Consider the following 27,485-nt stretch of genomic DNA (forward strand, 5'->3'; position numbering starts at 1 on the left):
ATCGTGGAACGTGTGCCGTTTTCCTGGCAATCGATGTGTCTTTGGACGCTGCTGCGATCGGCTCTTATCTCATTGTCCCATTGTCCGCCCTTCTCTTAAGCATGCCTCTCCCTCTGCATTTTTAATATCAGCCTTGCAATATTTAGCGTCCTCCGCCAGCATGCATTCCCGTCTGTATCCACGGCAGGTCCTTCTGATTAAGAAAAGGCTCAATTATTCAGCAGGAGCCTAACGTTTCAACTGGCTTTCTCATTCCGCATCAGCTGTGCCCCCACGACACCCCCAGTGCCCCAAGCCCTCTGCTGCAATGGGGCACCTGCACATATACAGTAAGCTGCACCAGGCAACAAAATACTATGAACTAAAGTTCTTAGCAGACTTTTATGTTATGAAAACGGAGCTTTCTGTTGGCTCAAAAAGAGGTGATCTTGGGGGAAAACCTTCAAAGATGATAGAGGTTTGTTTAATGAACAACTGCTACGACTGCACATGTTCACAAGAATCTGGTCCGTCATCTGAGATGATGGTTGACTGTATACTGATGTTAATACCCTGGCAGAAGGGTGAATTACCGGGGTGGTAGTGTGGTGTCCATCATCGACTCGTGTGATGCTCTGAGAACACAGCCTGGTTAGCTGGGAAGGAAACAAGTGTGCATGTAAGTGGGGATGCAGAAATATGGTGGTTTGTAAGATGCATGTTTTCTAGCACCATCCTCATCATCCTCGATCAAAATGCCAGATGGTCAGTTCTGTGACAATGGCTGGGGGGGACAGAACTGCCGAACTGTCCCGAGATCAGATCGCTTGCTTAAAAACAACCCAGTCTCTCTACTCTAAGGTTATGATATTTTGAGCCTCATGGGGTAAATGGTCTGCTGGCTGTCATTCCTACTATGCTCTTAATTAATGAACCTTAATTACCTCTTAGCTGAGTCACATTGCACAATTTAACTTAAACAGTTTCGCTGAGGATGAGAAGATTTTTACCAAATTTTTGAAAACCAAGGGCACAGATTTTCAATATTGGTAAGGACCAATCCCCTTCCCCCCCCCCCCCGGCCCCCTAAACACACAATATTGCTATAGACATACTGTACTGTATCCCTGCCGTCCGCACCCAAATCAACACCCTTACTGAGAGCTAAACAATAGCTGTCATTGTTGCATTCTTCTACATCCTTATGAAATATTCTCTTTTGCATGGATTCTTAAAATCGAAATAGATACACATACATTTGTACTGGATTTCATAAAATTATTATTTAATATATAGGTTTGTATTTCTGGAATGGTACTTGTTAATAATTATACTATCACAGGTATATATACAGGTACATACAGGCATATACAGGTATATATCATAGGTGTTCCTTATCCGAATAATTAATACAAACAAAAATAACAGCTTTAAACAGCGGCTTGAATCTCGTTTGATTTGAATATAAAAATCAATTCACCCTAGAACCGAGTCAAGGTTAATTAATTTGGAGCTCAGTGGGAGGGAATGTCTCTCTGTGGATAGAGGGGACTGGATTTCCCATCACTGTGCTAAATGCTGGAAATCAGCAGAGTCAGCTTTGAGGGCATTCGTTCATTCCAGCTGTGTTGAAACGAGCCCCCCCCCAGTGCTGAACTCGTCTCTGAGTAGCTGTCCAGTTTTTTTTTTTTTAGACTTTCCCGTGCCTCGATTTTAGCTATTTTAGCTCTATTTTTGCTAGTAGCCAAACAGCCTACCTCACGTCATCATTTTCCTTCTCCAAATACACAGCAGACAGATAAACAGATATGTAAAAGCAGGTTGAGGTCAGGCTGAGTCCCGTAGCATTTGCCCGCCGCTGAATCTCACCGCCTGATTAAATGCGGTCAGTGTGCTTAAGAAGAAGGAATGTTTTTAAATACCGTTTACGGGTTCCCGTCCACAGAATGATGAGATAGCAGGGAATGTGGTTTCCGTGCAGAGATGTCCTTCCCAGATCTTCTGAATGTCACCTCTGAAGAAATCTCACCATTCTTCTTGCTGTGTGTTGTTTTTTTCTGAAACTCTGATAATGTACCTGCAATATTTCATGTGCTACAGTTGGTGGGAAAAAGTGGTGACCCGTTTAAAACAAATTGAGTATTATTGTCAGAACGCATCAGTCGTTAAATAGAATGACTTACTGTTACCTTATTAGCTTCCTTATTTATTGTGGTGGACATTTATCTTAGCCTGGCTCTCTGGGCCCTGAAGCTTGTTGATGGCATATTGATTGTGACAAATTCTAAGCCCACCTTCAGGGGCAGGCTCCAGGAAAGCCCTACTCCCCACCCCCAGAGAAGGTCTTGTCTCACCCTAGATCCTCCTATAAACGTCACCCCTTCGACGTTTACCGCTTCTATCGGAAAACAATTATGCCTAATTATGTTTTATGGGGTGGGGGGGGGGGGGTTCTTGCTGTAAGCCGGCGTCTAATTACCCATCATGCCTCCTGCTGGCCTCTCCTCCAGCTCGCTCTCAACCCTTCCCGTCTGTCGGAGCCAAATCCGCTTACTGCATCACGCCAGTTCCTCAATAATACTGACTAGTTCCACAAAGCTCCACCCCCACCCCCCCCCCACCCAACACAGTCTCTCAGACTTACAAGGGATTCTAGGTGCCTACACCGCTATGCTTCCAAGAATTTATTTAATTACCTACTGTAATTTTTTTTTGGTTCCTAAAACAATTGTCAGAGGAAGATCGCAGGCTAGTTACATGTCTCGGGTGTCCCCTGGGTGCCTCTCACTCACCCAGAGTTTCCAGTCCACAGCTGTTAACTTCATTCTCTCTCTGTTATGTCCCCAGCATTATGTTAACATTTCTCAAGCACAGGTCACTTCAGCACACACTTGTGACGCTGAGACACTGTCCCTGTGTCACCCTGAGAAAAACAATATAAACGCTCTTCTGGTCGTATGTTTTTTACTTTGGAAAGGGCATTTGTGACCCACCTTGATCGGGGACGACCTCCCTCCTCCCGTCTTGCACCCAGTGGCTCCTCGCTTGCAGTGCCAGACAGGAACAAACATCATTTCATAGATGTGATTGATTTTGGAGGGGGGGGGGGCATCTTTGTTGTTCCATCTGCAGTTCTCTTGCTATCTGATGCTGGCTCCGCTTCTCAGGAGATGAAGCTCACTCCTGCCCCTATTCATCTCTTCCTCCTGCCCCCCCCACCTCTCCCCTGCTCTTTTATCCTCCCTGTCTCTCTCTGGATGGCCATCCCTCTTGACCAGCGGGCCAGTTGCCCCTGTTTGCGGGTGATGGATCGTCAGAGCTAAGCCTTGGCTCAATGTCCGGCTTCCCTCCCCTCTCACCCCACCAGCCTTTCACCCTCACTTTGGCCTCAGCATCTAAAAAGGGATCAGACCCGTCAAATTAACTAGGCAAACCCAACAACTGGCCAGAGTGGTAATGAGGAACGTTGGGAGAATTCCTGATGGACCAGTAATGTTCCAGGCTGATTCCTTCACCATGTATACCCTAAACACATGCTTGCATTCACAGCGTCTCAGTTGTGGTAACAACCAATTCTCTATTTTCAGCAGAGTGCATTTACGGCCCCTTCTGAAGTGGTACGATTCTGTGTTGCCTTGAATCCCGGCTAATTTCATAGAACATCTATGAACTCATGTAACAGCCTGTGGGGATGGACAGTGACTGCAATAAGAGAAAGGAGGAAGGTGGAATGAAAAGGAACAAAGCTCTGGGGAAGGATGCAGTTAGATACTGTAAGATAACAGATATTTTCCAGGTGTGGAGTAAAACCACAGCGGGGTGGGGGGGGACAGTGCGGACGGCTAGCCGGGAAATTGTGACACGGCTGACATCAAGATTGAGGAACTTCCCTAACATTAGTAACCAGCATATAGCTGTCATGATTAGCATATGTCACAATTTACATGGAACTTTCCCCATCTTTCCTTTCATGGCTAGCTAACCAGCTCAGTCATCGTGCAGTAACAGATAAGTGGGAGCCAGCAATGAGGAAAATAGCCAGATTTTAGTAAAAGCGGCTGTCACGCACACTGCGCAGTGGCATGACGCCGGTTTCCGGAGCAAGCTGCAGTGTTGCAGAAAATGACCCGACAAGCTTGAAATGCTGTTATGATTGCAGCATATGGAGAAAGCGAGGTAAAGATGTGCGACTATATATGTAGGTATTCTTACTGTGTAATGTAAATATATGGCACACAATTTTTATGGTATCATGGCCAATAATTCTCAATGAAGCCAAGTAGTTTTCTGTGGCTGCATATGTAGTTATGAGGTGGTCGTCTTTCATTAATCGCTGCTTTTATGTCATTAAAGATGACACTGGTCCTGTAGGAAAGGGGAGAGGAACATGGGACCCAAGGGGGGCAGAGAAGGAGATGCTCAGTGAAAGACCCCCTCAGAGAAAAGGGCCATTAGCTGATGTTTTACTTTTTGTACAAAACTGGATTGGACTTATTTCTCAGTTGTGTCACGATTTGTGTTTTGGGCATAATTACCGTCCAGTTTAGTTTAGCTGATCACAGTGTTATTTGTACAGAAACAGCTCTAGTCCCCACCCCACATTTGGGGTGGACTGGTCTGCATCATCACTCCGAAAGAGGGGTGGAGCCTGAGCCCAGCGCACCCTTTGGGGATGACGAGGACCACGAGAGGTCAGCTTGCTCTCGCCGTGTCGCTGAGCTCCGCGGCCTTAGCGGTGATATACTTTACTGAGTTTCTCCAAACAACGCTGCCATTGTATCGGATGTCTCCTCATTTGCCTTGGCCTCCAAATGATGCCGGTGTTCTTTTCAACATCACTGAATCCAAAAAGGCACAAGGCTCGCTTTGTCCTTGGGTAAACCTCTCCAGCAGAGATGGCAGGCCTGTTTTGGCCGGGGTGGGAGCCGTGCCTGAATGTCAAGATGAGCATTTTATTCTGGTGACTTTGCATCGTACCCCGGCCTGACCGATTTGGCTGGGCTCCCTGTGGTATCCTGGCAGAAGCAGGTGAATCACAGTGAGGCTCTGCGGGTTAGTGGCCTGTGATCCGTAGGTTGCTGTCTTGAATCCGGTGGTTGGGCCCTTGAGCAAGGCCCTTAAGCTCCTGACAAAGGCCCCAGAGATGCTGGATAAATGACTGACCCAGTGCCTGCACCCTGTATGTGTGTGTATGTCATAAAAAAATCATCAGAGCATCACGGGATATGCGAAAGCTACAGAATTCCTATGTACCTGTACTCTTGTGCAAGTGTCAAATAAAGCAATATGATTTCAGATACCTTGTAAGGGCTTCCTCTTTTGTGTGTGTGTGTGTGTGGGGGGGTGAAAACAGAGTGACATTTACGCTTGAGCATCAGTCTTTTAATATGACTTGCTGTTTAATAAGAAACTAAGTGCCACTTGTCAACTGAAAACCTGGAAGAGGTTGTGCACATTTTCTGCCGGGCAGAGCACCGCGATACCTGGACACTGGGGGAGGAGACCTTGCCTGTATTAGCCACGTAGCCAGTTCTGCAAACGGTTTGTTCCAGCACTAGGATAACAAGGCAGGGGGTGGCAGTGGTAATGATGTAATGCTTCTTGTCTCAGATGGGGAGAAGCAGACGGAGGAAACGGACGCCAACCGCAAGCGAGACTTGCGGCCCTCGCCTGGACACCATAAGAAGGAGGAACATGGAGACAGCCGCGAGGAGGAGGTCGCGGTGAGTGACGTGCCCACGCGGCACGAGGTGGAGAGGCGGGGTCTCTGACTGAGCCTGCGGGGCCCTGACTGAGCCTGCGGGGCCCTGACTGAGCCTGCGGGGCCCTGACTGAGCCTGCGGGGCCCTGACTGACCCCGGAGGGCCCGTATACAAAGCTGTGCGCCTCGCTGGTCGGCCAGTATAATCGATAGCTGGGTTTGCTGTTCTCGTGGTGCCCAGAGTGACTGTATCATCTCTGCAGACAGCGGTCTGCTCACATCCCTGCTGCTACTTTGGTGCGAATCTGTCTCCTGAACAGAATGAACTTCAGAGCCAAAGGGGCTTTAAGGGTTATGACAATATGCAGATCATTAGTTCACTTGCCATTTTTAGTTTTTTGATTGCATCGCAGATTTTTATAAAATTGAGTTAAAATTGTGCCCTTGTGAGGACTGGGAAAAATATCCCCACAACATCAAAATAACTGGTTTTTGTCATGCCGAGGAGACATTTGCTCCCCATAATGTAAAATATACACCCCCCCCCTTACACACACACATCTTTACTCTTTAATTCATACACTTTAATTACCATCAAACACTGGCACTGGTATGATTAATACTTAATTCCTTGATATTAAAGAGGACTGCGGGATTACATGAGCTATAATGAAAAGGATTAGATAGGAGATAGGAGTATGTGAAATATGGGACTGTGTTTGTATGTTAATGCTGCACAGGAGGCGGCATATACCTGAGCAAAGAATGCGAGGATGGGCGGGAGTCTGCAGCGTGATTACTGCGCGTTTGTCATTCGTAAAGTGTTCGCCCAGAAAAACACGTACCCTATACCCCCCACCCCACCCCCCCTTGCATCAACAGGATGCAAAAAAGCAAGTCGGTTAAGTGCGATGATTGTAGCCTGGCCTCACCAGAGTTTCATAAACCACCCTTAACACGTCTTTTTCCCCTCAGGTTTGACAGCTGTAGAAAAATAGCGACTGTGTTATTAGACAGGTTGTTCAATTTATATGTGATTTCACAGTTACTCTTCTGGGTCACGTGCTTTTAGTCACGGGAGACGGGAAATATTTCAACTGCAGCCTATCACGGAAATGCAGCTGGAGACCCTGGTGAATCTCCTTTAGTGATGGTTGTTTACCATTGAATAGGAACTTTCAAAACCAACCAGCTTTTATTTTTATGTGCTTGAAACCTCGAACTAACAAAGATATTCCGCATCACCCAACAGGCATTGTTATGGTCGTGGTGGTGATTCTTGTCGACCAATCAGAATATTCCTATGACTCTGGTTCATTACTCTCTCTGATGCGAGATGTGGTGCTGTGATCTCATGTGGGGACCCTTCAGTATGCTGTCTGCACTCAGAATGGGGGGGGGCATTGCAGGCATCATCAATGTCCTCCTAGGAGATCCCTCTGCGGTCAGTTATGTCTATCCGCCATGTACTACTGCTGCCCCCATTAAGAGAGAATAGCGTACGGGAACATGAAGCAACAGGGGGCAGAGGAGAAAGAAGGAGAGTGTCAGACCTTTCCAGATCGCTGCCACCATCGTATGGATGAAAAGGAGCTTGACCAGCTGTGAATGTGGGGGTGAGCATTACGGGTCATTTCCTGTAAGTGGATGACCGCACGTTGCCTAGTTTTTGCAAACAGTTCCCCCTGCCCCCCCCCCCCCCCCCCATCCTTTGTTCAGGCTAGCACCATCTCGGAATTCTCGGGATTAGACGGAGGATCCCGTTTGAGATGCATCGGCTTGAGTAGGTTACAGCCTCCAGTAGCAGCCAATGGCTGGAGGCGGCGGGGTCATGTGAACTGCAGCGCGTCCTAGTCCCGCCCCCCCCGAGGTCTCTTCCTCCAATTAGGTGTGAGTCACCGCCCTGTGCTCCCCTCAGGCCTGATTATATGAAGGATGGGCCACCTCTCCTTTGCTCATCTCCCTTTGTCAGGCACCAACCTTGGGGCGGACAAGTTGCCCATAAGGGGCTGTGGTCTCTTCAACCAGCAGGTCGAGGCAGCCTCATAAATATTAATGACGTTCCCGCGTGTTGCCTGAGATGACACTTCTTTCATTTCGGCGCTCAGCGGGCGGAGCAGCAGTGTCACGCTAATCCACAAATAGCCACCTGGACAGCCCCTAGGTAACTAGGGGGAGGTGAGGAGTCACCAAACTCAGTGTCCTCATCCTTGCTCTGGAACCTTGTCCCTATTCTTCTTGCATTGCAGCTTTTCTTTTCTGTCAGACTCAGATGGGGGGGGGGAGTTCTGTCATGTGACCCCGCAAGTTACCCCTGGCAACAAGATGATTCACCAAGGTTGCCTTGGCCATTGCCCGCCCAACAGCCTTCCCAACCTTATTGTGTTACATTGGAGAAAATCAAATCACCGCGCTGGTTACTATTGACAGGATAAACATTAGCTGGGCACATGGGTTTGGCAATACGTGTGGTAGCCCCTTAAACATCACTTATCTTTGTGGAGGTGACTGCGATTTCAGGTCTCAGGGAGGACGACGTTTCTGGTGGAGCCCGGAATGTTTCTGCTGAACAGGGGACTGAAGCATGTAATAGACTGAGCGACGAATGTAATTATTTCTAATGTTATGGCGCGGTACTCTTCCCTGATCAGATGTACCCAAAGCAGAAAGCAATAACGGCAGGTTTGTGGGACTCAAAGCCTCGGGTGAGTGAGGTGAAAAGCATATTCTCTGGGCTGTCTTCATAGAACATGGCTCCTTTATTTGCACCCAGGGCCAGGAGATGGAATGACTTTTAGAGCTTGGATTTAACAGATATACCCTGAATTACCAAAGAAAAAAAATGTCAGATTTAAGAGAGCTGGGGATGTGTGAACAGCTGGAGAATGGCGATACAGCTGGGGGGGGGGGGGGGGAGCAATATAATTTTTGCAATGAAATATGTTGATGGCCATCCATGTTAAGAATGCAAACGGCTTCCGTCGCTGATTCACTGGAGCATAGACACTTATCTGTTCATTGGCTCGATATCTTTGTGTATATCATTCCCAGCAGAGTAGCTAGAAAGTGCTTAAGGAAGATTTAGCAGCGAAAATGACGTGGATGTAACAGATGGATGTAATGGAGCTTAACACCATACAGTCTACGTGAAAGTGCCAGAACACAACAGAGGAGAGCTAACAAAGTCCTCTAGAACTATCCATCCATTCATCCATCCATCATCCATCCATCCCTCCATCCATCCATCCAACCATTCATATTAATCTACAGGATCAGTCAAAAGGTTTGGACACTGCACGTTTTTACCACTTTTCCATGTATTTCAGGAACTTCAGATTTTTTATTCATATTAAACACTGGAAAGTTCAGTAAACAAATATAAATAAAATCTAAGTAAAATCAAACAAGTTTTTTTATAACATGGAAAGAGTATGTAACAATGCATGTCTGACATCCTGTTAACTGGTTATGTGGTGATGGCAGAGTCAAATACTAGGCTGTGCGTTTACTTTAAATGCACTTCTTAACTGTTTCATCCCCCAGAATAGAGTGTTTAATGTCCGTTGTAGAACGAATGCCTTGAATTTTCTCTCCTCTTTTAACTGCTAGAGGTTACTTTGTTGCATCAAAGATGTGACATTTTCTAGCCAGTAAAGGTACTCAGACGATGAACATGCCATAAATGTATTTGTTAGCATAGAATACCGAGTGTATTTTTAGTGAATGTTATGTGAGTAATGTGCAAATGTAGAAAATATCAGTCTGTGCAGAAACGTTTGACCTGTAGTGTATCTCCTAACTTTTTTTTCCTGGTTAGGGCTCTAGGTAGCATAAGTCACAAGACTGAGGATCAACCTGGATGAGAAGCTAGAAGTTATGGACCAAATTTAGGAGAAATCAAATCCACAGCTTTTTCAGCTGGCCCTCCTGGGTACCCTGTCCTTATCCGAGTCGTGTGACTGTCAGGCCAGCCGCTAAGTCTGTGAGTCAGCGGGTGGTGTTCTCGTATCTCTGATGTGGTTTAAAGCTCTCGGCTTTGCAGCTCATGCTCAGCTAGTGCTTGTCCCTCGGCGCAGTCGTGTCCAGGCTTGGGAGAGTGGAAAGACACCTATCGAAGGTCAATACTGCTGTGGAAATAGGAGGTAGATGAAGATACATGTACTGCAGCACCAGCAGTGTTATTTAAGGTAAGCTAGACTGAAATAGTATGTCTTGGGTGTAGAGTCAAACATAGAGACAGAGGGCAAATGCTTTACATTGACTAGCAGATGGTGCTTAACACAGAGAACTATCCAATTTATCACCTATAGCTCTTTTATTTATTTGAAGAATTACAATCAGACCTGTATCGTTCATTCAGAGCGAACATTATACACAGTGTTGTACACATTTATCAGCTTAGACCTTAGTGCAAGCCTGACCTTTCATTCAGGCCCAACTTTTGAAGACCATCCTGCAACGTAACAAGAAGGTTATGAAGAGTCCGTAATTCCAGAGAATGGAAGCAGTGCGGCAATCTGATCCACAGTAAAGGTGTGTTAGAATTTCTGCTATATCTTAGGCAGAAAGACCCCGACTTGGATTTGCACACTTTCTGAGCTGCGGGTTTCATAGATGTGTGTTTAAAATGAATATTAAAGCGTCACATTGGGAGTCAGCACAGCAAAACAAAAGTTTAGGCCCATCAAACTGGCGAGGACGTATTTTCATTTACGTTACTCCTTCTTAGGGTATAGAGACATTTAAACTTAATTGAAGCAGTACTCCTTGGAGACTGTGGGCCAGATTAGGTCGGGTACATTTATGTGACGTCAGCACATGAATGAGAATTAATTTTATGCTTTATCAGGTTTCTAAGCTACATCATTTATCTTCCCAAGTGGGGGCATGTAGGAGAACATTGCTAGTCCCAGCTGCGGTTTGGGTGGGACTCCCAGCAGCGGTGATGTAAATAGGAGGGAATTCCACACGGGCCAGCAAAGGTCCATCTATGTATAGCAGCATACATCTGCAAGTGTGTGGCCAGTATATTAGGTTTACATTTTAGGTCCAGAGAGTAAAAATCCAGGCCAAGATTTTTTTTTAACCAACCTGATGAATATAACGAGTCACAGTCACAGAGTACTCAGCTCGTTGGTTGAAACAAAATCTTGACCTGGATTTTTACTTTCTGGACCTGAACTGTCCACCTTTGCATGCATTATAAGGGTGTCACTGAATAGCAGTTCACTCCCTACTCGACTGAGCATTAGGCCACTCAAGACACCCGGTCAATGTGATTTTGGACTGGTTTTAGACATGGTGGTTTTTACATTTCAGTAAGAGGCACCTTCCTACCCTGAGAATGGTGCAGTAAATACTAAACGTCCAGTCTGTGGTAGTTCTGTGGTTGAAAACACCTTGTTAATAAGCTAACAGGAAAGCCACAAGCACAAAAAATAACAGCTCCGAACAACAGTGGTGTGTAGAAAGGCTTCTAAACATGGTCACCTCCTCACAGTATTTAAGTTCAGCAGTGGAAGCTTTAATGGTTTTGTTAGTAAGGGATCTGATGGACCAGTAGGTTTCGATTTTAGTTTATGTTTTTTTTTTTTTTAACTACAGAAGTTGATATTAGATTGCTTGCATTATCTATTGTGGACCAAACTAGTTTTCAGCTGTTTGAGATGTTTGTTACTAGTTTGACCATTTAGGAAGTCCATTGCAGTTCATTTTTGGTAGCCAGAAAGTCGGTGCCCTTGTTAGTAAGTTTGGCTGTGCTTCGGGGCAGGAAGTGCAGTAAGGGTTGTTTTATTTGTTTCCTGAAACTCTCATAAATAGGCAGAGCCAGCGAGAAACGGTTTTCTGAGCACCACAGCACCGGCGGTCCACACAGCCTGAACGAGCCACAGTTTGCCTCCTTTCGGTTTGACCTTGAGTTAAGGGAAGAAGTCAGGGTGTTAGAATGTGGTGTAGCATCGATAAACACTGAGCTGTGTCATTCATTCAGGGTCCATTTGAACACTGCATGGTAGTTATTTGTGCTATTAATAAAAATATTATTGAAGCATTTGATGTTAATGGCTGGACAGTCTGTGGCAGTAATAGAAGACTGATGGAAAATGATGCATATGATCACTTATTGGAGAGAGTATCACTTTTTGGACATGTACGCAAACGACTATGTATCTCCTTCCTTGTGTTTACCCATCTCTCGTGTATCTTGTGTCTGTTGTTTATGAACTTTGTCTGTTAATTGTTAGCTGTCTATTGTCACGCTGTCTCCATTTGGAGCGAGCTGTGCCAACAAAGATCCAAAGTAAATCCATCACAACATTATGGGTATACTGAAATTAAAGAGTTACTTAATAGCTAAGTCCAAACCAAGAGCCATGAAAGACAGGAAGTCGCTACATTCATCTAAGGGGGATGAGTACATTCCCACAGGTCCAGATGTGGGTACCTCAGACATTATATTAGACATCTTTGCCTCAAAAGAGGAACATTCATTACTGGGTTTTGGTTCTGTCTGTATGGTTTTATTAAACATGGCGGCAGGGCTTTCCTCACAGTGAGTTATGGACTTTCTGTAAGACTAAAGCAGGTGGACGAAGCATCAAAGCTCTAAGCCGGGTTTTAGCCGGTGGCCAGAGGTCAAAGGTCATCCACATTGGCGGGACGGCTTTGTTTCCTAAGGAATAGCGTTTCGCAGTATGGTGCTCTTGAATTCCATTTTAGCAGGTTCATCGAAATCAAATTATTAACTCAAGTGGCCCTAGAGGAACGTCTACATTTACTGCAGGTCTGGCTGTGGTGGAAATATTTGGGTCATTTCAGTGATTTTCTTTTGTGTGTGAATGACTGTGAATGTGGGGAATAGCCCTTCGCTAAGTTCCTGGGCTGGTACCTGAAATAAATCAGAGGCGGGAGGGCATACAGGCTGTGAAGGGAGATCACATGGCCTGGCTGTTCCTGCTTATGGTTCGTGGAGGTAGTTTGGCATATAGGCTAGCCCACCATGGTTATGTTTTGTGGGATGGCCTGGAAATTAAGGTTCCAGGATGGTAGCTGACTAGCTTGGTGGTCCAGGGCTGGCATGGCGTCAACGTGAGCAGAGGGGCCCATGCCAGGCCCTCACGGCAGCGGATTTAAGCCGATTTAAGCCATGAGTGACCAGTGATGGCAGCCCCTCAGCACAGGGGCCGTGACTGTGGATGGGCTTCCTTCAGGCTTTATGGGAACCTTTCAATTAGCCACACTTACACCCTGAGCAGAAGGGAACAGTGACTAATTATCCAACTGGTGTCATTAGAAGCTGCGATAGGACATGGGAGGGGGGGCCGGCCTGGCTGGTGGGAACTGGGCTGGAGCTGCTGGATTTATACTGGGCATGTACTAGAGTGATACTGGTGGTGCAAAGTAGTGTTTCCCAATCTGGTTCTCAGCTGGGAGCTGGGGGGCAGCAAAAATATGGACTGTCTGGCAGGGAACTGGGAGGAAGCAAAAGTGTGAACCCTCTGCGGGTTCCCCCTTGAACCCTTCTGGAAGGTTCTGAGAAACTAATGTGTTTGGTTATACAGCAGCTGGACTGAAGGCTTGGCTGACTCTCTCTGAGCAAGACTGCAATGGGGTCTGACTGGAAGGTCTCAGACGAGTTTCTCTGAGTGGCCATTTCCCACCGGGTTGTTGGTGATACTCACGGGCACATGTGCCGACGCTCCTGTGTTTCACCGTCCCTGCATTATTGGCCCAGGGCTCGTCACCATGGCTCTGCATTGAGTCCCTTGCCGGCAGTAGTTAATCAATGGGAGAATTATCTACTGTGATTCATGTTCACATTTGTGGGGGGGTTCTTTAAGCTTACCAACCTTAATATGTATTTTTCGGACCATAAGACGCACTTTTTCTCCCCCAAAAGTGGGGAGAAAAAGTCACTGCATCTTATGGTCTGAATATTGCTCAGCTTACATGCTTTAAAGAAGAAGATATGCAATAAAGTGCTGGTTCCTATGCTAGGGCTAACCCACCATTTATGTGCATGCATGTTCTCCGTTTCATTCGTAATTCTTAGCCCATTTCCTCCTCCCAGTCCTTCCTCCTCCCAGTCCGGGAGTGCTAATGGTGCGTTCGTTTTTCTCTCGGAACTCAGAAATTCCGAGTTGAATGACATCACATCACCAGCAACCGCACCGGGCTGGATGCTCCTGCCCGCTGTCACCTGATCTGCATGCTCGGCGTGCTCCTCCAGGTGTGGGACGGGGCGAACGGCTCCAAGCTGCATACCGCAACAGGGTTTCCATCGCTAAAAAGGGAATTAATATTAAATGCAAATGAAAGTTTAATGTTCCTCTAGCATGTAAACATTTATCTGAATGAGATTGCTTTTCATGCTTGAGACAAATGTTGAAGCAATTTTCAGGACATCTTGCCCCTCCCCCACTGCAGCAGAGTTGGCTGATTGATAAGGATGATGGACGAATGTCTGCTCTCATGAACGTTATGTTCCGAGAAAGCAAGAGTCATCTGTAGAGCATGGAGGCTTTGGATAAATGGCACCTTCAGAGACCAGCAAATGCAGAACCCCTGACTAACCCCAGCTCTGTGGGCCTAGGCTGAGCCACATCATGGGAATTTTACTTGCGCAAAAATTTTCTGATGGCAGAATGAAAAATGATTGTTTCAGACAGATAACCAATCAGTTTGTAGAGGAGGTGGGTCCAACCAATCAGATGTCTTAGTCCTGCCTCCTTTAGTTGCTTGGACCCACCTCCTCTACAATTTGATTGGTTATATCTCTGAAACAATCATTTTTCATTCTGCACTCAAAACATTTTTGTGTAAGTAAGACTCCCGCAGACAACAATTTCAAAGGAGCATGGGCTCTGTTATGTTTGGCCATCACAGATGAGGGGGCATGACCAAAAACAATGACCCTTCTGGGTAAACCAGGCGTGTGTTAATGTGATAACACATTGTGTTATCTGATTGGAAGCTCGAGGATCACAGCTCCACCTCTCAGCTCTCGGTCGTAGCTCTCCTTCTTCCTGTAGGTATATAGCCACTGGATTTCCTGTTGTTCCTCAAGGGGGTCTCCAATTTACAAGAATGCGAGAAAAGTTGGGCTTCCGTACTGTCATCTTCTTGCCACAAGTCCCTTTGGCACATGGCACCATTACATCCCAAGGCTGCCTAGTCAATCTCCTCCCGCCAAAAGCTCCATCTCTTTCATGGGCTTGCAGCTCAGAGGAAGGTAAGGCAACATCTTCTGGGCCTGCTGGGGAAATTGGGCTCATGTCTAGCTGCCAAGCTGACAGTCCCAAGAACATATTCTTGAGCCTACCTGCTACAGCATTGTGTCATGGACATAAAAAAAATTAGTTGTTTGGGCTCTTATCTAAATAATGATACAATGAGTACAGCCATTTCTACGCAGGCTAAAATCGACATCCAGTCAAAACCACCCCCTTCACTACTTGCTAGTATTTTGTCAGCCAGCCACTGTCCCTTTGGTTGCTTTGGGAATGAATAGGATCTCATAAGTAGAGAGATCCCCATAGTCCACTGCCTTGCCAGTACGCTCACCCCATGCCGGAGGAAGACGTGGTCATGGAAGAGGTGTCCAAAATGGAAGTTTGGGGTTTTTATTGTCGAGCTACGACTACCAGCTCCGTGAAGATAACAGCGGGAAGACCTGATAACGGACACAGATGGGTTACGGCGATCTATAAAAAACGGATTATGTGTGGGTGTTTCATCAGGATCTGCCACGGTTTCCGCTTTTGCTTGGGGAAGGTTTTTTCCACCTCGTCAAAGGCGATCGGAATGAGGGACAAAACAAGGTGAGCATGACCGAGAAACGAACACAAAGTTATTCTTTCTGCTTAATCTCCGGCATCTGAGGTGTTTACTTTAAAGAAGACACAGCCGTGCCGCGTAGATAGCTTGGGTGTGATGAATAATTGATGAAAGAGCCTCAGTTTAGCGGCTTTTTTCGGTTGTTGTTGGGGTTTATAGTTTGTGTTATTCATGGTGTTCACAAGGGGAACGCTCACTATGCAGCACGAATCTTCTTCCACCGCTGGTTCTGGACAAATTCAGTTCAAATCCTTGCTTATGTTTGTCATACTTCACCGCTATGCTGTTCCGAATGTGAAGCGTGAGAGGTGCCGTTTTCAGCTGCCGAAGATGGCAGCGGTGGTGCAAAATGGAAATGCTAAGACAGCGTGTTGAGGTGTTGGACCTCCTGGTTAGACGTGGATGACGTGTATGTGATGTGGCAGAAAGTCAAGAGAGGATTAGATGTGTTGTAAAGTTGTGCGGCTCCGTTCATCACCCGGCACAGCCTTTGAATCCACGCCAGTCCAACAGATTTGTAGGTTGTCCCGTGTTCTGGGAGAATTGTGAAAGATGGCTAATTTGGATTCAGGACCTGGCTCCTGAAGGACGTCTTTGCAGACGATTTACACCGTGCATCCTCGCCAATACTCCATCCGTTTTCATTAACTCCTCGTTCGGAGCAGGCCTGTGATGATCCAGAGGCTATCCCAGGAACGTGGAACCCACCATGGATAAGAGAAGGACATTCGCACGTACATGACATACACATGGTGTACAGTCAACAACATGCCAAATTTGGAATGGAGCCGTAGTGCCTGTGCACCATGCAAACAAAATTAATAAAAATGCAAATTTGAAAATCTTGAGCTTCTCATAAATAACTGTAACGGTGCTGTTTAATCTGTTGTGATATCAGTAAAAATGTTTTTTTCCTGATATGTTATTTGGCAATGGAACCTATATAGCCGAATGTCAAATTTCTCAATTTAAAAACAGAGACTTTATTTTAAAAACAATATGGTAATTGTGTTTGATGGAGCATTTTGCTGCAGAAAGTGAGAGAATGTTTTTTGGGAGAGTGGAAAACAGTCATGTTTAATGTATAAGAGGGAGGCAGGACGGTGGAAATACTAATTCTTTTTGTGTTCCGTCCTCATGCCAAAGCGGTGGTCCTTACAGCATGCTGGACATTTTGTGACCGCTTACCTCCAGACTCATACCCCCTCCTCCTGTTTGGCCAGCTGTCGGTTTTGCAGTTTATAATGCACTGTCTCCTTTGAAGAACGACCCCTGGCACACACTTTTCTCATTGATTTTCACCGGCCTCCTGGATCCCTGATTGATGTTCCCTCAAAGCATCGATTCCGGCTCTCCCCTCGCCAGCGTGCTGCTCCAGTCTCACTCGCTTTAGCGGCGTTATTAATGGCGGCGGCCAGCTGCTGGGACCCTTGTCAGTACCACGTCAGAGGGGTTTCCTCCCAACTCTTGCCCCCCTGCTCTCTGCTTTGGTGCTACTGGGGAAAATCCTCTTTTTTCCCCCATTTTTCTCAATGAGTATCTGGAAAGCCACTTCCCATGCTGTATGGGACAGGCCAGCCTTTTTCTGTGCCGATACCGAGCTTTCGTCTCTGTGAGCGGGGGCGCCCCGCTCTCTGTCCACGGGTCGCCTGACAGGAACTTCACCGGCGCTCTCCGTGCCGTGACACGTTAACGCAAATGCAGGTAAATCCCAGGCATTGTGAGCTGTGCCTTCTGTCTGTGTTTGCTTGTGATGTTGTCAAGGGGATTCCGGGGACACACATCGACAGAGTAGGCCCTCACAGGCACAGCAAGACTCCGTCACTGGGAAAGGTGACAGCAATGTGGGCTGAACGCTCCGTCTCTGCACTCTGCCTCTGTGTCGGTGTGCGTAGTGGAGTGCCTATTATGAGTGTGAGAGAGGGATGTGTGTGACTGCTGCAATGTGTGGGTACTGCAGAAACAGCGGGGGAGCAAGTGAGGTACGGAGATGCAAAGATGCAAAAGGAGACAGCTTAATTTATTTTTATTGTGTTCAATATTGTATTCTAAGCCGAAATTCAACCATAGACTTGCTTTTTACTGTTATCAGGCAGAGTGCACTGGAAGGCTGCATTTTTCTCATTTCAATGTGGGTATTGACTGCATTTTTTGAACTATGGTTCCTTTTGGATTTATTTCGTCATTAGACTAAATGCATATTATTTTTTCGTCCGCACTTGGAGCTGTAGCAGTGTTGCGGCTATCGAACAGCTAATCGATGCCATTAGCTGGGTGAGCGTCACTCTTCCACATCCTCCGGTCTCGCTTGTTCGTTAACCGGTTTCAATCCTGCATTGACGTGGTTTACCAGGGCAGGGAAGACAAATCTATACCACTTCTCACAAGTAGCCTTAAGTTTCTTCCCCGTTTGTGGTTTTGTCCTATTTAGAGGGATGTGTAGGAATCTTGACTCCTGTGTTTCTGTTTTTTTGGGTGTGTAAACATTGTTCGGTAATCTGCACATCACAAATAGGGGCTGTCTCTCTGGGTGAGATAAACCGATATAAAAACAAGGGAATATGATACTTATATCTGGTTCAGTGATCAGATTTGAACCTAATTATTACTTTCCTGCTTGTGTCTGCTATTTTTAACATCAGTACAAGAGAAACTGCCCTACAATGATTTCTTACTTCTTTGGCCGATATATTTTTTGACTATTATATATTATTTGCTGCGCCGCTAAACCTTAAGCTAAGCAGCATGTGACTGCAGTCACTTAGGTCTTGTTAGCATGGCTTCCATAACAAAGAATTTAGACCACGACCCATGAAATGGGGCTGTGGCTAGATTTTATCATCATTGTCTTTGCATGCTTTTGCAGCTAATGGACAACCCACCAATGTCATATCGATCTGGCAATTAAATTCCTAAATATGACCGAAACCAAAACCGATTTGTGATCGGAGTGTGATTGAGTCTGGGCCATGTGCTTGATCTGTCCCTGTCGGTTGCCAAATTTGATTGTAGGTGGCCCCTGTAGGGCCCCCTATTGGCATATTTTTTAGGACATGGTGGATCTTGGGTTGGTGTTGCTGATGGAAAATAGTTGGGGGCCCCTGTAGAATAGATGATAGGCTCGATAGTTGGGGGGCCTTGTAGAGTAGATGGTAGGACTGATAGTTGGGGGACCCTGTAAAGTAGATGGTAGGACTGATAGTTGGGGGCCCCTGTAGGTTAGATGATAGGCTCGATAGTTGGGGGCCCCTGTAGAGTAGATGGTAGGACTGATAGTTGGGGGACCCTGTAAAGTATATGGTAGGACTGATAGTTGGGGGCCCCTGTAGGTTAGATGGTAGGACTGATAGTTGAGGGCCCCTGTAGAATAGATGGTAGGACCGATAGTCGGGGGCCCCTGTAAAGTAGATGGTAGAACTGATAGTTGGGGGCCCCTGTAGAGTAGATGGTAAGAATGATAGTTGGGGGGCCCTGTAGAGTAGATGGTAAGAATGATAGTTGGGGGGCCCTGTAGGGTAGATGGTAAGAATGATAGTTGGGGGGCCCTGTAGGGTAGCTGGTATGACTAAGCCTGAGCTGAAATTTAATTTCACGGTTTAATGTTGATGTCAGCCAGGAAAATCCCACAGAAGGCTTACGGATGGTAACTCTGTGTAGGTTAAATGCAATCAGCCATTTGTGGTTCCTTAATCCCAAGTCCCACTACCGATGCTGACAGAAACGTAATGGCTGTCACATGGTATTTCACTTGTGGGTGGATTCATGGGTGCCTGCACATGTAGGGTATTCTCCAGCGCATTTACTCTGATGCCTCCGCCTACTGAAGAGCTCAGCATCATGAAATAGCATCAAGGCCCTTTAACCTCCATAAGCCCAGGCTTGCATTAAGTTGCCGTCTCTCCAGAGGCAAGTGCATTCATAAAAGACCCATTACATGATTCATTATCCAATTTGCTGTGTATTAGTCACAAGGATTTGGAGTTCAAAGACTTAGGGTGGATGAAAACGTACCGTGCCGTGTGAAATGCAGAAAAATGCGCTGGTGTTTATTTTATTAGGTTTTTTTTTTTCAGGCCTGTGTCATCATTTGCATGGCCCTGTGTTTCGGTAATAGGCCGTCGCCAGAGACTCACAGATGGGCCTTTTAGCAGGTGATAATTCCTTATCTTCGGAATCATCAGGATCACATCGGAGCCGTTGTCGGTTTTCGACAGGGAACAGCTGGGATCCCGGGGGTTTCAGATGGTTCCTCTTCACCATGAAGGGCGCCAGGGTGAGGGAGACCGACACCAGTGCCAGTCTCATCAACTCCCCCCCACCCCATCCCCCTACCTTCCACCCCAGTGGTTCATTCATCTTTGCTCCTGGGGCGCCACGAATTTTCAGGATTAGGAAACATTTGCAGCAGCCGGCGAGTGCTGAAAATGAACTGATCCTTCCCCGGAATTGGTTTTGTCCGCATCTCCCAGGCTTTTGTGCTGTCTGAAAGGTAAACAGTGCTGCTATGTAGGCAGCCATTAGCTGTCAGTCAAAGTCTCGCTTAACACGGTGTCTCCCGTTTTTTAAATCGGTAACATTAGATGTGGAAGCGCCGCTCCTTTTCCACACGTAGGATGTTCTCTCCTGGAACACGCGCAGACAACACACGCAGCCCCCCCCCCGAAACACATGCCCCCCCAACCCGTCTGCCCTTTGTGAGCATCGGTGTACCGCGCTCCGCCTTGATGCACAAAAGCAATGAGAACGACGCAACAAATGCATGGTTTCCCAGTCAATGCGCCCACTCTCAGCCCCGTCACGCACAGCGCCAGCTCTGAATGAGTCCGAAAAGGCCAAGGCGGACCTTAAAAAAGAGGCAGATATTAAAATGCAACGCTGGTTTTGCAGGTGCAGCCAGAACGCTGCTTTAGAGGACAACTTTTGCATTTTTAATTGCGCCTCTTCCTGTCCGGGGGGGGGGTGGGGGGAGCCTGAGGGGCCCTGAGCTGGGCTGGGAGGGTGTTTTGTAAGCTGGGCTTGTGACAGGGGCTTGACGTGGGCGGCTGGTTCCTGTCGGCAGCCTCTCACTGGGGTGCCACCTGGGCGTGGAGGGAGGGGGCAAAGGTTGTGGCAGCTTTATTTATTTTTCTTCTTGATTTCCCCGGCATTTGCCCGTTCAGCCTCCCCTCCGGAGGCAGACGGGGTTGAAGCTCACACACGCACGCTCCTGGCTCCATTTAGCCTGCCGATTTCTGCATTATTCTTCATTTAAATCTGTAATTTTGCCAAGCGGTGGGGGTGCCCCCTCACGCGTTCGCCAGCCTGAGATTTTTTTAAGTTTTTGCCACTAAACGTATCTGTTGTGAGCGATTTATAGCTAGACTCTTCCTTGCTTCTTCCACCTCTCCGAGTGCGTTATTTAACACCTCTGGCAACTTTTTAATGTTCGAGCCACCTTTGAAATTCAGCTTATTTTTTAGAAGGTTAAATCGTTTTAGAGGAACATTTCAGGTTAAGTATCACGCTGAAGAGCTCAGTATGAAACCCTGTGGAGCCGTTACTGTGGCATAATGCAAATCTTTTCTTCCTACATAATGACACCTGGTGAGAAAGAAAAACCTTTTTTTTACGCTAATGTTGTATTTCACCAGGTGCTGGAAACGAATATGGTGCATTAAATAAACATCAGGACACCAGTGAGCACTTGGAAGCCTGCTGGAGTGTGTACGGGTGATGCGACCTCACGGGGGGGGATGTCTGTGAGAAGGGGAGAACTGTAGAGGACACCAGGCATGGGGGAGCACTGAGGAAGGAGCTCTGCAGGTTGGACAGGCAAAAGTCAAGCGAGGGGCAGGGGGAGGTGGTGGAGACAACATATGCTGAGGTATGATGATCACCCTTGTTGCCTCACACTTGGATTTTTCACCCTCCATCTTTTAACACGCCTTAGGCCTGTCATTCCCATAATGCTTTTCCACTGTTTGGCCGGATGTAGGGTGTTCCTGGCTGTTGCTTAAACCTAAACCCATAATTCAAGTGGTCATTGATCTCTGAGAGCAGGGGCTAACAGCCAATGAGGTGGGCTGCTCTTGTGCCACGTGAAGGACGGATGCTGTGGCCTCTGTCATGATACTCCTCAACCAAAGGCCGCTGGGTGCTGAAGGATCATGCATTGTTAGCTCTGAGCTCCAGGCGAATGCGCTGTTGTACAGTTGAGCTGAGCAAGGAAACAGGTGTCTGCGCTATGCTGTCACTATGGTCACCTGGCAAAGGAATGCTTTGTCACTGATGCTCACTGTCACTTAAATATGTCCTGTTCTGTCCCTGCTGATCACTGTCACTGAACTACATCCTGCTATGTAGCTGCTGATCACTGTCATTTAACTACATCCTGCTGTGTAGCTGCTGATCACTGTCACTGAACTACATCCTTCTGTGTAGTTGCTGATCACTGTCACTGAACTACATCCTGCCCTGTCCCTGCTGATCACTATCACTGAACTACATCCAGCTGTGTAGCTGCTGATCACTGTCACTGAAGTACATTCTTCTGTGTAGTTTCTGATCACTGTCACTGAACTACATTCTTCTGTGTAGTTGCTGATCACTGTCACTAAACTACATCCTGCCCTGTCCCTGCTGATCACTATCACTGAACTACATCCTGCTGTGTAGCTGCTGATCACTGTCACTGAACTACGTCCTGCTCTCTCACTGCTGGTCACTGTCACTGAACTACATCCTGCTCTGTCCCTACTGATCACTGTCACTGAACTACATCCTGCTCTCTCATTGCTAGTCACTGTCACTAAACTACATCCTGCTGTTTCACTGCTGATTGTTGAACTACATCCCAATTCTGCCATGACTATTCATTTTCATTGGATTGTGCAATATTCAGTCTGTACTGGAGACTTTCACTGAACTGAATACAGTTCTCTATCAGTGTCATTTACTGTGGGTCTGAGATGTTCATAGATACTGTATGTCAATGACCTATACACTATCCTGCAATGAGATCATGTGTTTATTTTATCTTTTGTAATGGCCTTGGTCGCACTGTGTCTGTGATGCATGGTACTGCAGTGATCCACACTGAGCTGGTCCCTTTCTGGTCTGTACCACACTCTTACTGGGTCAGCAACTGGTGCAGTGGTCAACTACAAGACTTGTAAGCCCTAGGAAGGTGCTGCTTTATTACTGTTGAATATGGTTCGCTAACCGAAAAAGTAATAATATATGAGGCAGCATTGTCCTGTTTGTACAGCTTGCTATCGCAGGAGGGAGCAACTGCGCACTGCACTTTATCAGAGGCATAGAGGCCGGGGACACCGGCGCTTACGGGCGAGATAAGAACCGAGGAAAGGACTCAACAAAGCCAAAGGGGGAAAAACTGCTGGATGCTGATCAGCAGAAGTGTCAGAGGAAGTGATGGTGACAGAGTTTCCTCAGCAAGCCAGTTAACAGGGTAATAGATCATGGAGAAGCCAGAGAGAGTCGGTGAGCATTTGGTCTTTGTGAGCACATTATGGGACTTGAGGTTCCCACTTGGGAGTCTAAAATATGGCTGATGGCAGCGTGCTTTGCGGGGTGTATTGGTATTGACGGTATGCATCCAGTTAATATACCTTGATGTACTTTTGTCCTTGAGTCTTGGTACGGCTCTCCCATGTCGGCTGTGGCACATGCGAATCTCTGACGAGCTCTGCTAACTGTGTAGCTGCCCGGCGCTAATGCAGGGCCTTCGCTCGGCACTGACCAGCAGCTGACCCTGCGGGGAGCTGCGTGGCTTTATCTTAAACCTGCTTCATGTGATGACCTGCGTGGTCGTGCTGTGAGGAGACCGGACGCTTGGGGGAAAGTGGTGACCGGGCATAGGTGAGCCTGTAACGGCTCCCTTCAGTTCGCCACGTCGGCCGGCACGTCTCAGAGACCCGAGACCGCCCACCCTAGCATTCTATACAAACATCTTTTTTCTCCTTAACGGCGAAATGAGTCAAATGGTGCCCGAAGTCTGCGGGTAGTACGATACCGAAGCAGAGTTCCTGCTACTGGAAAATAAGCCCGGAACATACATCCTGCTGCTTAAAATAACTATATGTATAGTGGGAAGCTAAAACTGGCTACCCTCCCTGGGAATCATGGGATTTTTTGTTTTGTGCCGGAGGCTCCAGCGGGTGAAACTTCTGCTGTTTATCCTTCGTACCATGTGACAAGTCCACATTTCCCCAGGAATTTCACTTCTGTAAATATCCAAAGGCCAAAGGTGTGAGAGTATAAGTCCCGTTAAATGTTTTACCATACATTAAATTTATTTAGTGGTTATTAGATGGTGTCGTATTCTGAGATCCAGACACTCATGTTAAATTTAATGTTCTCCCCCACATGTCCAGAGCCACGGGGCCCTGCCGGTCTTCCTGAGTCAGCTGATCGTGGCTGAAGCGCTCGCGTGCTTGACACAGTTGGCTGCCACGTTAAATCCAGAGCTAATCAGGGCCGAGTCTTGCAGCTGGGCCGGCGAGTCCCTGCCGTGAGCGAAGCCTGGGAGATCTCTGACATGAAGAGAGGTGGAGGAGCATTAAAATAGCACAGGGGTTGTGACAGGGGATCAGCAAAGCGGGTCAGCGTCTCCCAGCAGCCTGCACAAGTGGCTGATTGCCGGGGAGGTCAGTGCAGGCTCATCCTTCCTGACGAAAGGTGGCTCGCTCTATGTCGTCTCCATGCCCTGCAGTCAGCCCCGTGTCTCGTGCTCAGCTCTGAGTTTTGCGGTCAGCTCCATACCCAGCGGCCAGCTCCGTGCCTCATGTTTTGGTCCATGCCCAGTGGCTAGTTCTGTGTCGCGTGGTCAGCTCCGAGTTTTGCGGTCAGCCCTGAGTTTTGCGGTCAGCTCCATAGCCACCATGTCTCGTGGTCAGCTCCGAGTTTTGCGGTCAGCCCTGAGTTTTGCGGTCAGCTCCATAGCCAGCGGTCACCATGTCTCGTGGTCAGCTCCGAGTTTTGCGGTCAGCCCTGAGTTTTGCGGTCAGCTCCATAGCCAGCGGTCACCATGTCTCGTGGTCAGCTCTGAGTTTTGCGGTCAGCTCTGAGTTTTGCGGTCAGCTCCGTGCCTCATGTTTTGGTCCATACCCAGTCAGTTCTGTGTATTTATTACACATTTGCTGTTAAACTTGTCAAATCATATTCTATAAAAAATGTTAACCCCCACCTCATTCCCATAAAAGGTAGCATTTTCTCAGTGCCTATTTAATTCTTAATCGTTTCATTGCTGGATGCTGTGCAGGCTGTTGGCCTGGGCTGAAACTGTCTGGATATTAAATAATGGCTGCTTTTATTTGGACTGAGGGCTTATGGGGGTCCAGCTGACATGGGCAGCAGAACATAGGAATCACGATAAAACTTTGCCAAGTGTGAAGGGCAGACTTAGCTGGAAAGCAGACCTGGTGTGTTTTCAAAGCTGTTTCAGGCTTGAGAGATTTTATAAAAATGATTGGCATTCCGATGTTTATTCATTTTTTTGCTGCAGCCGCCAGTTATCTGAAAACATTCAAACCAATTAAAAGAGATTAATAATGTGAGATAGACTCAGTAGAGGGGTTAATTAGCAGAGGAAAGCTTTGCGTAAGATTTGCCGTTCGGTGATTTTATTTATTTTTTAAGTTGTTGACAAATGTTGATACATAAAGTGATTTGCTGTCACGGAGACATGCAAGTAATGAGAAATTTTTGAATTGAATGTTGTCTCCATGCCGATTTTAAGTGCTTCTGAAAGACAGGGGGCTTCATTATATTTGGACCAGATTTTTTGTTTTCCTTAGATGGACATTGCTGTCAGTCTCCATTTCCTACCGAGATTTTTGCGTTTTTATGGATTGTCTCCCTTTTAACATGTAGTTTCATAACAAATATAGGAAATGTCAGTCTTTGCGACCTGTAAATGAGAGCATCCAAAAAAAGAATATTCCAGTTCCAATTTCTTGGGATTAGTAAGTTTGGTCTTTTAATAAGAACTTCAATATAACCGCTAAGACAAATCGCAAAGTTCTGTCTGCTGCTGTGTGTAAAATAATGATTGTGAAATAAGGTTATTACTCGTCACATTAACGAAAGAACCTCCCCATTCTTTCAAATGTTTGCACTTCTATATCTGATGTGTATTTTTCTAGCATTTTTTACATAAAATTGAGGGCGTGTGATACTTGGAGTGGTTATTGTTTTGCTTTTGCTAAATATACCGAATAGCAAAAGTAAATGTGTTACCAGGCTTTGCTGCATCATGAACGAGCATCTCACCTCTTTTGCTCACCACTTCCCTCCGAGGCGGTCGTGATGGCAGTGCGCCGAGCAGGTCCAACCGGACCTCCTTTTCCAAGGCCACAGACTCAGTGCTCATTCTCAGGGAAATGTAGACGTTCTCCAGTCAGTTAGGAGAGATGTTCTGTCAAATGTGTCCTAGGTCTTCACTAGGCCCCTGCCCAGTAGGACATGTCCATTCCTGATCTAAAGGAGCAGTGGGAGGTTTATCCAGATCTCAGAGCTCATCATCCTGTCATGGAGTCCAGCAGGAGGAACCTCATTTCAGCCTCTGCTACTTGTGACCTTTTTCCCTCAGTCTTCACCTATAGCTCATGGCTGTAGGTGAGGAGAGGGGAGCAGATTGATTGGTGAGCCCGAGTCTCATCTGACAATTACACTCCCACTTCACCGCTACAGACCCAGAAATCTGCCATCACTGAACCAATCTGCCTGTCAATCTCATGCCCCTTCTGACTGTCACTCGTGACCAACGTCCTGAGGTCTTTAAACTTCTTCGCTAAGGGCAGACTCTTACCCTAGTAATCTTTCCAGTCCACTCTCTTCCAAGAGAGTACCATGGCTTCATAGTTGGAGGTGCTTATTCTCATCCCAGCTACTTCAGACTCAGCATCAAGTCGCTCAGCCGTGTGCTGGAGGTCTCGGATCGATGAGCCTAAAAGCAAAACATCATCTGGAATTTAGAAGGCATGTCACGTCTACCCCCCATTCCGGATGCCCTTCTAGCCATGCTTTATATCCTGCCGACAATAACAAACAGAGGTGGAAACAAGGTGCTCCTTTGCCGGATGCGATGTGTGATCTCCCTATAGTCAGAACACATCCTATGGTCGCCATTTTTAAAAATATAGTCTATGACCCAGTTTGTTGGCAGGTTCAGATGTACTCTACTGGCCGTCCAACATCCAATACATTCCACAACTTGGATTTAGGTCCCAGAGCTATTCTTCCTCAAAAGGTCCCCTTCATCAAGACCACAGAGTTTGTGTGCTGCACCCTTCCCAGCAGATTACCCATTTTCTCTAAGATGGCTCACTCCTCCATTCTCCGTTTCATCACATGCACACAAGCGACAGTCAGAGTTTTGCAACTTGCTCTCACGTAGAGGCAGCCCTCGTATTCTCTGGGAAAAACTCCAGCAGCAGAGCCTGGGACTTGTGAGTGTCTCCACATCCACTGAGATCTTTCACAATCTCCAGATCAAGAAGTTTGGTTCCAAAGCCCACACTGCTGGCAGATTCCTTCTAGCTAATACCTTTTGGTTTCCCACACTAGCTCAGGCTCCCCACCCTCCCCGAGAGGTAATGTTTCTCGTTCCCAAAGCCCGTGTCTCTTGGTAAAGCTAATCCATCTGGGTCCTTCTTGCTGCTGTTTGCTGCCTCGACGGCACCTGACTTGACCCCCACCGTTCATTTAGTGGGTGGTGCGTCGATAAGATGGCTCCACATGTTGTCTGAGTAGCTTTAATTAGGGGGTCTCTCTTGGATATCACTCACTGATCCCTCCTCACATGCCTGTTCATCAAGAACATCCCATTGTCCCACCTTGAAGCTCCAGATCCACATGACAGCCCTGTAAGTCAGCTTTGTTGTTTTGGTGTATCTTATTAGACAAAGTCACCCCGCGCTGTATTCTTAAATGTTTCTGTTTTGGGGTTCAGATTTCAGTGTCTACATATAGC

General features: G+C 46.9%; 1 protein-coding gene across 2 annotated transcripts in view; it reads left to right on the plus strand.

Moving 5' to 3' along the window:
• The window catches only part of b4galnt4a (beta-1,4-N-acetyl-galactosaminyl transferase 4a), a 114,991-nt gene that overhangs the window by 33,481 nt on the left and 54,025 nt on the right, over positions 1 to 27,485 (plus strand). For both annotated transcript variants that reach the window (XM_048973459.1, XM_048973460.1), the window contains exon 4: positions 5,590 to 5,702. In XM_048973459.1, the coding sequence (XP_048829416.1) occupies positions 5,590 to 5,702 (113 nt within the window). The remainder of the gene's footprint in view (positions 1 to 5,589; positions 5,703 to 27,485) is intronic.

The sequence above is a fragment of the Brienomyrus brachyistius genome, chromosome 13 (assembly GCF_023856365.1).
Source record: "Brienomyrus brachyistius isolate T26 chromosome 13, BBRACH_0.4, whole genome shotgun sequence".
Lineage (NCBI taxonomy): Eukaryota > Metazoa > Chordata > Actinopteri > Osteoglossiformes > Mormyridae > Brienomyrus > Brienomyrus brachyistius.